General features: G+C 36.4%; 1 protein-coding gene across 1 annotated transcript in view; it reads right to left on the bottom strand.

Annotated features, from left to right (window-relative positions):
* Positions 1–3,803: 3,803 nt before the first annotated feature.
* The window catches only part of LOC129216891 (pyrroline-5-carboxylate reductase 2-like), a 46,442-nt gene continuing 38,375 nt past the window's right edge, over positions 3,804–11,870 (bottom strand). The window contains exon 6 of the mRNA XM_054851107.1: positions 3,804–4,221. Coding sequence (XP_054707082.1) covers positions 4,033–4,221 — 189 coding nt within the window. The 3' untranslated portion in view covers positions 3,804–4,032. The remainder of the gene's footprint in view (positions 4,222–11,870) is intronic.

The raw sequence follows: 11,870 nt of genomic DNA, 5'->3' as shown, positions 1-11,870 counted from the left end.
GCAGGCGTACCAACCTAAAAAATACAATATGGCAGACATGGTACAATATTCACTATCGCTCTTGGACAAGAACGCGGTTGCTTTTCTTTAAATTGAATCTATGTGACACAGACTTATCAACCTGAGGAATGCAACTATTCAAGACACAACACTGGATTTAGTTTCACTCAGGAGCAGGAACACGGTTGCTTTTCTCTGAATTGAAACTATGTGACACACTTATCAACCTAAGGAATGCAACTGTGCAAGACAGCACTGGATTTAGTTTATTCCTCGAGCAAAAACACGGTTGCTGTTCTCTAAATTGAAATATGTGACACAGACTGAGCTGAGTAGCAGGCGTACCAACCTAAAGAATACAACTATGGCAGACATGGTACCATATTCACTATCGCTCCTGGACAAGAACGCGGTTGCTTTTCTTTTAATTGAAACTATGTGAGACAGGCTGAGACACAAACTTATCAACCTGAGGAATGCAACTATGCAAAACACAGCACTGGACTTAGTTTCACTCAGGAGCAGGAACACGGTTGCTTTTCTCTGAATTGAAACTATGTGACACACTTATCATCCTAAGGAATGCAACTGTGCAACACAGCACTGGATTTAGTTTCGCTCTCGAGCAAGAACAGGATTGCTGTTCTCTAAATTGAAACTATGTGACACAGGCTGAGATACAGACTAATCAACTTGAGGAATGCAACTATGCAAGACACAGCATTGGATTTAGTTTCACTCAGGAGCAGGAACACGGTTTCTTTTCTCTGAATTGAAACTATGTGACACACTTATCAACCTAAGGAATGCAACTGTGCAAGACAGCACTGGATTTAGTTTCGCTCTCGAGCAAGAACAGGATTGCTGTTCTCAAAATTGAAACTATGTGACACAGGCGTACCAACTTAAGCAGTATAATTATACAAGACACGGCATCAGATTCCGGATAGCTCTTGTGCAAGAAGCATATTGTTTTTATTTAGTAAATTACCGCCCATTAGCCAGGGCTAAAGCAGAAATACGTGAAATACACCGCCAGCTCAGTCATTTCCAGCCGAGGACTGCAGTAAATGAATATACCTTGTTGAATATACCTTGCCTCGCGTTCAATCTTCGAGTTGAACCGAACCATTGCTTCGGTCACTCGTCTGGGCAGTGCTAATTCTATATTAGCTACCAGTTTGTTTGGCACTCTTGGCTTCCTTAAGAGGTTTTCCATCTCCAACTCAGTCACTTTCCTATGCCGGGCTGATGAGTGCTAATAAGCACGAAACTGCAGTCCTCGGCTGGAAATGACTGAGCTGGCGGTGTATTTCACGTATTGTTTTTATTTAAATTGAAACTATATACCACAGGCTCAGTCGCAGGTGTGTCAACTTAATCAATATAACTATGTAAGACACGGCACTGGATTCAGCATTTTCCCTGACAGGGCATTGCCCCCTGCGTGATCCCTACAAATGACGGGTCTGTGTCCTGCACAAGAGCCTCGCTGCTGTTATGTACTTTAAATTAAATGACTCAGCTGTGAAATAAATTAGAGTGCTGATTCGATGGTTGCTTCTAAAGCATTGAACAAAGTGGAATAGGAATCAGGCTTAGGAACTTAACAATTTATGCATTCAAAAACACTTTTTTTAAAATAAGTATTTGTGTAAAAATCCATTCCAATTCTCAATAAAACTCATTTAAGATTTAAAATGTTTAATATGAGTGTCCTTAAGCTAGAAGTAGGACCTCAGAGTCAGCCTTTTACCATGGTCCTACATGCAAGTTTCGTAATAATGGCCAAATAATAACTTGTGAATAAAATATGACAACGTATATAAAGTACAAATTGAGAATGAAAAAAGGTTAAAAAACCAGCAAACAGCTGTTTCGGCACTCTAAAATACAAGTGCCATCATCAGTGCATTAAAAACGAAGACAGGTTCACCCGACTAAAACACAGTCGAGACGAACAATGGAATGAGAGACGAGTTGTAAAAGATATGTTGTAAAGATATATTTTTTATGCAAATAATAGCTTATTCCTTTGATTAACTAGTTACTGTCATTTATATTTGGATATTCTTTCTTTTAAAAAAAATCAATGGAAATTATTTCCCTAAACATAAGTTAGGGGACCTAGGTCTCGTATAAAAAGTTAATTTTTTTATTTTTTAAGGAGTCACAGTATCTTTCAAACATTTTTTCTTATTTTAAGTAAATTTTATATTTCTTTGAAACCATAACATGCATATTTTTTTCGTAATCAATAATTTATTTTCAAAATTTAAAAATATTGTCTACTTTTTTTAAAAATTAAAAAAAATTGAGGAAATTTTCAATTTTTTAAAATCCTTAAGGCTTTTTTATTTTTAAACTAATTAAAAAAAAGTTTTTTGCTAAACGATCACTATAATCATCTCTAAAAATCTGTGTATTCATTTTCTTATGAGTTTATTAGAAATTTTTCTGTGATTAATTATGTAAAAAATCAAAGTTTTTTTTTTAAAATTTTGTTTTTAAAGGTTTAACATGCTCTAAACGTTTGAGTAATTTATAAAATGCTTATCCAATGCACAGTTTTGTCAAATATGTTATGCCAATTGCAAAAAGTATTACTTTAAAGCTGCATCTTTAATAGAAAAAAATTCTTAGGGATTCTAATGACATGAAAACACAAAAAAACCATCATCGAGAAAAAGCAATTTAAACTTTTTCTTTTGCATAAGAACACGTAGCGAGCATGGCCTAAAACCACTCATAACTTTTTAAATATTTGAACTACAGCAATGAAACTTTTCCCCTGTGTTCAGAATAGTTTTTAGTTTTGAAATAAGCAATAAAATTTTTTTGATCGTTTCATCATTTTTGAGGCACTGTAACCCCTTAACTCATTTTTATTTTTGCTTCAAACTTTCAACATCTTAACTCTGCATCTGATTTTGAAAATGTTTGTAATTGGAAGTATGCATGTAGGACTAATGGTTGCGAAAATAAAGGTATTGCTGGTTAAAATGGAACACCCAGTACATATATTCAGTAAATTACTAAAGGGCGCAGTCTTGGCTTCTTTAAGAGGTTTTCCATCTCCAGCTCAGTCACTTTCCTATGCCGGGCTGATGAGTGCTAATAAGCACGAAACTGCAGTCCTCGGCTGGAAATGACTGAGCTGGCGGTGTATTTCATGTATTTCTGCTTTAACCCTGGCTAATGGGCGGTAATTTACTGAATATACCTTGCCTCGCGTTCAATCTTCGAGTTGAACCGAACCATTGCTTCGGTCACTCGTCTGGTCTGCTAATTCTATATTTAGCTACCAGTTTGTTTCGCACTCTTGGCTCCCTTAAGAGATTTTCCACCTCCAGCTCAGTCACTTTCCTATGCCGGGCTGATGAGTGCTAATAAGCACGAAACTGCAGTCCTCGGCTGGGAATGACTGAGCTGGCGGTGTATTTCACGTATTTCTGCTTTAGCCCAGGCTAATGGGCGGTAATTTACTGAATATACCTTGCCTCGCGTTCAATCTTCGAGTTGAACCGAACCATTGCTTTGGTCACTCGTCTGGTCTGCTAATTCTATATTAGCTACCAGTTTGTTTCGCACTCTTGGCTTCCTTAAGAGGTTTTCCATCTCCAGCTCAGTCACTTTCCTATGCCGGGCTGATGAGTGCTAATAAGCACGAAACTGCAGTCCTCGGCTGGAAATGACTGCGGCTGGCGGTGTATTTCACCCAGTACATGTTGTTCGCGGTATTATTGTGCCAGCAAAGACCGAACTATGAATTTAAACACAACAGGCATGAAATTTATTTAGGTGATAAATTTATTCTGATAAATTAGTTTTTTTTTTCCTCGCTTCATATTGACAATTAGAACAAAATGAAAATAAACTTGACAGAGTTTATGTCTAAAAGTCGTAGGTTCTGAGATGCGTTAAAGTCAAATCTCAGTCGATTTTCGAGAGTCCTCCCTCAGTCCACCCTTTTCTCTCTCCACCGTAGCTAATGCACAACCCCACACTGCAAAGTTCACCGTCTTCTTCCGCTCAGAACTGTCCTCCTCCTGCCTCCTTGGAGCGCAGGGTGGCCGCCTCGACGGCGGAAATGAGAGCCGATCGGAAACCCTTTTCTTCCAACTTGTGCACGGCTTGAATGGAAGTGCCCCCTGGTGAGCAGACGTCATCCTTCAAGGAACCCGGATGCTGTCCGGTCTCTAAGACCATCTTGGCTGCACCCTGCAGGAAATAGACAGATATTTATTATCTAACCTCAGAGGTATCAAAGCTAGTAATACTGCTCCAATTTACATTTGATAAATTGTTTTTAGGGCCGTGGTAGCCCGATCGGTAGAGTGTCGGATTCGGGGCCGGAGGGTCCTGATTTCGAACCTCGATGGTCGAAGATCCACCGTCGTCATTAAAGGGGACTGGGCGACGTTAAATATGCTCGTGGTCTCAATGTCCTCCAAGTGAAACGATACCTCTGGGGGTGCTAGCACCAGGTAGCTATTAGCTCCTGGTCTAGTTCTAAATTCTCATTAACTCTTCGATCCGGTGATGGTGCTGCCATCTATCGGTATAAAAAATAGTGGAGGCAAGGCACTTAGTATGCAGTCCTCGACATAAATACAGTTGTAGTCAGTTCTGACTCGGAATCGATCGAAATTGTTTTTAATCTGAGAACTTTCATTTGTGACAATAAAAAGGAGCAAAAAAAAATATATTATTAAATAAAAACAAAAAACCAGACTACGTAAAAACCAAAAAAAAAAAAAAAAAAAAACTAAAAAGAAAAAAAAAATAAGCCCAGTAGTTTAGAATGTTATTAAGTACTACTGAATAACTACACCATTGAAATAAAATATAATCGATAAACACATAAGACAAATCACAAATTCAAAAGCAGAGTAGAAGGATCAACAGTCGGGCTCCATTTAAAATTTTCGGGGTTCCCTAATTTAAAAAGGAATGGGCCCCAACTATTGATCATTCTATTCTGCTTTTGAATCTATGATTTGTCTTATGTGTGTATCGATTATAAAAGCATTTCAATGGTGTAGTTATTCAGTATTGCTTAGTAACATTTTAAACTACTAGGCTTATGTATTTTTCTGTTACTTCTTTTTTCTTTGGTTTTTACGCAGTCGGTTTTTTTGTTTTTGTTTTTATTTAATGATTATTTTACACTTTTTAGTTAATTTTCATTGACTTAGTTATTATGATTATAAGACGGTAAATTTCGCAATTTCATCATTTTATTGAGAGAGTTTATATCGTGAGGTTTATTAAGTAATTTGCGGAGGTCTAAACTACTGATTATTAGTTCCTCAAGGGACCTAACTCGTCCCTTAAGGGGCTTAAAGCTACGTGTGATTGACCTTTAGAGTAAACGTCGTCAGTCAAATCTTTCTCGCAAAACTAAAAAAAGCCAGTCAAGAAAGTACACGTCACAAAACTCAGCCCCCTGAATTACGACAAAAACAAATGCAACATGTTAGAGATGAAAATCGAATTAGTAGACTTTGTAAACAAAAAATTCAGGAAGTGAAAACTCTACCTGCATTTGTAGCACGCTGTGTCGCACGCAGGTAGGGTGCGACACGATCCCGAACTAACGAAATGGCTACTGGTTGTTGATATGATGAATTTTGATTACTGTCATGTGTTTAGTGACACTTCCAAGGTTAAGACAAATCGATTCATGTAAGAATCATCAAAATTGGCCAAGGCATTTGGCTTCTACAACGCCACATAGAAACATACCATACATAGACCCAAAAAACATTACCCTCCTCTGCGTCGCGCACGCACAGTCGAGAAAAAAGTACGATTAGGGCCGTGGTAGCTCGATCGGTAGAGTGTCGGATTCGGGGCCGGAGGGTCCTGGGTTCGAACCTCGATGGTCGAAGACCCACCGTCGTCATTAAAGGGGACTGGGCGACGTTAAATATACTCGTGGTCTCAATGTCCTCCAAGTGAACGATACCTCTGGGGGTGCTAGTACTAGGTAGCTATTAGCTCCTGAACTAGTTCTAAATTCTCATTAACTGTTCGATCCGGTGATGGTGCTGCCATCTATCGGTATATAAAATAATGGAGGCAAGGCACTTAGAATGCAGTCCTCGACATAAATACAGTTGTAGTCAGTTGTGACTCTGAATAGGAATAGGAAAAGTACGATTGCTCCACCACCATGAGCAAAGTTTGGAAAAATTAATCAGCATTAATTCACATGGGGGTACATAAATATAACAAATTTCGTTTGATTTTGATTTCATGCAGTGCTCTTTGAGCTGAAGCAGGTATAAAGATATGTTTATGAACAAAATATCGCACACCTAATACAACACCTCCACAAGTCAAAAATTGTCGATTTTGAGTTATATACATGTCCTTGTGCATTGTTATTACTTCTATTAAAATACAAGCCACAAACGAAAAAAAAAAAAAAAGTTGAACCTTATTTTTGAGATGTGTCAGTGTGTTACTATAAGAACTTAAGCTAAGGCGCATTAAATTTAAATTGATTTTTCTCGAAAAAAAGTTTTATAGACGTGGCAGTATTGTTCTAAGTGTGCGATATGTCTTATTTTATTGTTACACAACTTTCAGAATCAAACTATGCCTAACCATCCGCGGTACTGCTCAGTAAATTTGGAAACAGAATGAAATAAAGAGGAAGAGGGAGGAATTAAAGCCCTCGATCTGTCTCTTAAGTGGCGACACGCTCCAGCGTCCGCCATTTTGTGTCGTTCCGCAACTTTCTCCCTATCTCAACAGTAGAAAAATGCAGAGTTTCGCTCATTGAAAAGTATCTTTTTATCAACGAATGTTTGCAGATTTTTGATCGTAACTTATGTAACTGATAATATAAAAAAAAATGTTGAATTTTACCTTAGTAAAATATTTTTTTTATTATTAAACCGAATATTAGTAAAAAGGTGTTTTGAAGAAATTTTCGCCTATTTTTAAGAGTAATTTCTTTTTTTCCCCCATATAGACCTTCTGAGTTACAAATTACTTGAAATGTTTTAAATATGCGTTTTATTATTAGAAGGTTGATGTAGTACAACCAGGGGCGGATACAGAAAAATCTCTCGTAGGGGACCCGGGAAATTGAATAGCACCTCCTCCTTCCCCCTGCCACATACGGTGTTTCATAACAAAGTTTTCATTACTTTATTTTAAAATGTCTTTTTTTTTTAAATTTTTTAGGATCCCTTAAGCTAATGATCCACTTCTAAGAACTTACATATTATGTACCAATATACTTTGAATGTGGACGTAAAACATCTTTACCGTTTCAAGTCAATTAAATAGTAAACCATAATAATGTTACCGAAATGCTATACAATTAGCGGTTTTAATTTTAGGAACAATGTCGTAATGATTATAACACGAGGGCAAGGTTATTCAATAAAAAAAATATACCCATACCTCATTTGAGGTTTTAATATTATTTTATAGTATTTTAACTATAAAATATTATTTAATTAAGAAAATCATAGCTATTAAACATATAAGTTTTACTGAAAAATTCAGGACAATTTCTGTGTGGATTTCGAAGCAGTTGCTGATTGTTCTTGAAGCCATGATACAGTTGAGATAACATATTCATATTACATACCGCCTTTCAAAACCAGCGAGTTAAATGTATAAATGTATTCTGCCACTCTAGGACTCCAGTATGACTTCTTAAGCAAATAAAAATGCTATTATTCAAAATAAGCTCTATGTGTGTTTTGTGTTCTGTTTAATTAACTATATAAAAAAAACGCTATGGAGAAGTCAATTAAAAAATTGTGAACAAAATATTTAAATAAATTCATTCTTTGGGGGGGGGGAGGCACAGGCCTCCTCCCCCCCTTAAATCCACTACTGAGTAGAACAGTAGTGAGCTAAATTAATTATGTCATAAATTATTTGTGGGCAACAGTTTGAACTTATTCATGCAAAGCAGTATCATTCATATTACTAATGTGTGTAGATTTCTTTTTTCTTTTTTTTTTTACCAACACTTTCTTGTTTCTCATGACGATTTTACATTAAAAAATGCCTTTCATTTAAACCTGATTTTTAAGGATACTACTAGTTCTTAAAAATTCAACGAACTGATAATAAAATGTAACCAATTTAAATCAATATTAAAAAATAATAATAATAATTAAAAGATTTTATACCAATAGGAATTCAAATAAAAGAGTGCAGATTACATCTGTGACGAACTGTTAAATAGTAATAATGAATTTTTAAATTAACAGATACTGGGATAAATCATATATATATATATATATATATATATATATATATATATTTATTAAAAAAAGTTTTCACATCAAAATAAAAATTTTAACGAAAACAGATTTTTTCCGGGCAAAAAAAAAAAAAAAAAAAAATCTTCACGTAATTATATAACTTGGCTTGAGTTACATGTTACTGTAATCTCAAAGAAGCTTAATTTTTTTAATGAATAATTTCATACTTTTAATATCTTAATTTTTACGCGCAAAATAGATAAATAATTAACTTGGCAACACACTGAGACTCATGGCTATGACACTATTAAAAGCGAAACGACGTGTTCTTAAAGTAATTTTGCTACAGTTATTGAGACATTTTAAAAGTAACTAAGCAATAGAAAATTTACATTAAAAATAAATAAAATAACTAGTATATTTAAATTTTGGCGGTTTTGTTATCTTAAACTAAGAAAAATCAGTTTTGAAAACAGGGCAAATATTTCACTACTGCTAGCAATTTATTAGGTGCCGTTACATAGTTGAGCTTTACAATATTTGAAGGAACTATTTATGATGATTTTAGTGAATGTCCTTATTATCCCATGAAAATTAACAAACCATCAGACAATTTCATGAAAAGTAAAAAATATTACAATTTCAACAAGAGTTTCATAAAGTATCTGAAATTGCGCAGCAGTATTGATGAAAACATTTAAAATACATAAATAATCTTTCAATGTACTTCGATATAGTAATTTTGAACTGTTAGAACATCTTAATGCACTACACCAAGGCATCTTCACGTTAAAGATAGTGTTTGATGAAAAATATGAATAGCAAAGAGAAAATATCTAGTATTCCGCACAGTGAAAGCACACAGGCAACGACACAAAATGGCGGACTGAACCCACGTGACTGCCCGCCTCCAATCGCAGTCGAAAGCGGCGCGCAGTGCATGGATCAAAGTGTGTCGCCACTTAAGAGACGGATCCAGGGCTTTAGGAGGAATAGCATTCTAAAAAGTTTGGATGAATCTGAAATTTAAAGAAAATTAAGGCAAAGTAGTCAAGATCTGCCACTTCATTTTTAAGACCTCAAAAATGCATTCTTACATTGAAAGAGTTAACTATTGCGTGAGTCTTGCTCAAGAAAGATCTGCAATTAATTCTTGCCCACTTCATAAACGAGCTGATGTGTGCATCACATGACTTCCTTTTACTCCAATTTAACGTCATTTTCTCATTATTGGCAGTTTTAATGTGATTCAATAGTTTACTCTCTAAATATCAACAACAGTGGCTAAATTGAAACCATATTAAAAAAAAAAATAATTTGAATTTCGACATCTTGAATTCAAATTATGTTTTTCGCAATCACGAGTGTGTGTGTGGGGGGGGGGATATGTGTGTTTGTGTCTGTGTGCAGGCATGAAAGTGTGGGTAGTTTTGTGTGTGTGTGTGTGTAGGTTTTTGTGTGTGTATATGTGTAAGTGTCTGTATGTATGTGTGTTTGTGTGTGTGTGTGTAGTTGTGTATGTATGCGCGTGTGTGTAGGACATGGATGCAACCTGGAGACGGTTTTCGCTATAGGTGCAGCATCGTGAGGAGCCCGCCTGTCCACGGTGATGGTGCAGAGGGTGGCGGTAGGAAAAATCAGCTAACATCAAAAACAGTCAAATGAAAGCAATAAGCAATCGTAATTGCTCAAAAAAAAAAAAAAAAAAAAAAAAAATCCCCCAAATTTGTCTCCAAGTTGGCGGCAAAACTTGGCGACCAAAAGACTGGCGATATATCGCAAGTGTCCGCCAAATTATAACACCACTAGAGTTTACATAGAAATTAACAATGATTTCCGCTCAAAAAGGGGCAAAAGACCCCCTTTGTGGCATCCGAATGCAACCAAAAAGGAAGGCGCACAACTAGACCCTACTAGGAGTCTACGTACCAAATTTCAACTTTCTAGAACATTCCGGTCTTGAGTTATGCGACATACATACACACATACGCACATACATACGTACATACAGACGTCACGAGAAAACTCGTTGTAATTAACTCGGGGATCGTCAAAATGGATATTTCGAGTGTCTGTACGAACCTAGGCACATATTCACGTGTGGTCGGATCGGAAAAAAAAACTCAACATTCATTTGGGAGTGAGCAAAATGGAAATTAAGGTCGATTTTTGGGTGAAAATTATTTTGCGAATACAATACTTCCTTTTTTGTAAAAGGAAGTAAAAAGAAGTCTGGAAGCAGAGCTTAGACGAACAAGCATTCCGCATGCTCTTGACAGGATTAAACGTCTGGACTGCAAGTTCATCATATACACAGTATCTTGCCGCAAATGACCGGTCACTTAGGGTTACAGAAGTATTTTTCTAAGATCTAGAATGCTTGACAATTTGTCTGAAGCTTTAGGGACTTAAATGACATGTAAGACCTCATATAGTTCGACCAACTTTTTGGTATAGATAGGATGAAATCTGTCGCCATGTTTCGTTCATTATCTGGCCATGATTGCCAACGAACACATCTCTGTCGTATCAACGTGGTTCCTGATCCTTTCTGCACTTTGTGTGATCTCCACAAAGTAATGGACATGCCTCATTTGTCCAGATGTCCTGCTCTCCCTCGGACATCCATCTGGGAACGCTATTGGATTGCTCGTTTTCATTTATAGTTTTGTTGTTATCCTTTTGATATTCAACTGTCTTTAAATGTGCCATTGGAAATTTAAAAAAAAAAAAACTTTTTGGTATAGAAGGCTGGTGAGAGTCTATTAGAGGGATACATCGTCGTTTGGTGACTCCTTTGTTTTCTACTTTGACAAAAACAGAAGCAGTCTCCGTGGCTCTGAGCTGCTCCATGGCCTGAAGCTTGGCTTCGAATGCCGGAGGTCGCGGGTTTGATTACCGCCGAAGACCTGGTCATTATTTCCTTTCTTTGGGCTGTAAATCTTTCTCGTGCTATCTTATCTATTTATATAAAAACTGGTGATACCCGCACGGCTTTGCCCGTAATAGAATATTAAAAGGTCTTTTGGTTCGCCTGTATATTTACAAATAATGTATCGTGAACTTTCTCGCCAATCGGCTTGTACCCATGCTACGGTTCCACGTTATGATAATTTCGTATCTCGCCAATTGGCTTGTGCCCATGTTACGGTTCCACGTTATGATAATTTCGTGACTTACTCGTCCATCTTATGATAGTTTTGTTCTTAAAATTGGAATAGAAAAAGAACCAGATCGAATTTTCGAAAAATCGCTTCGGGGTGCACACCCCCATGCTACAAACTAACTTTGTGCCAAATTTCATAAAAATCGGCCGAACGGTCTAGGCACTATGCCCGTCACAGAGATCCTGACAGACAGAGAGACTTCCAGCTTTATTATTAGTAAAGATTGATATATGAATGTGAATTTTTGAATATGTTTCTTATACAAATACACAATTTGCGTCAGATCCTTGCTAAATTTAGCATACGGCTACTTTGATACTAGAAGATACACATTGGGTTTTTTATCGAATTAAAAAAAAAAACTCCAACGAGATCTAAATTTAAATTTGAGTCACAAAATTTCTCTTTTCTACACGCTGATGGGCTGCACTATTATATTCCCTTTATTTAAGCCTGATTGTTA

The sequence above is a fragment of the Uloborus diversus genome, chromosome 2 (assembly GCF_026930045.1).
Source record: "Uloborus diversus isolate 005 chromosome 2, Udiv.v.3.1, whole genome shotgun sequence".
In the NCBI taxonomy this organism is placed as follows: domain Eukaryota; kingdom Metazoa; phylum Arthropoda; class Arachnida; order Araneae; family Uloboridae; genus Uloborus; species Uloborus diversus.
Note: the sequence above shows the minus strand (reverse complement) of the source record. Positions and strands in the feature narration are given on the sequence as shown.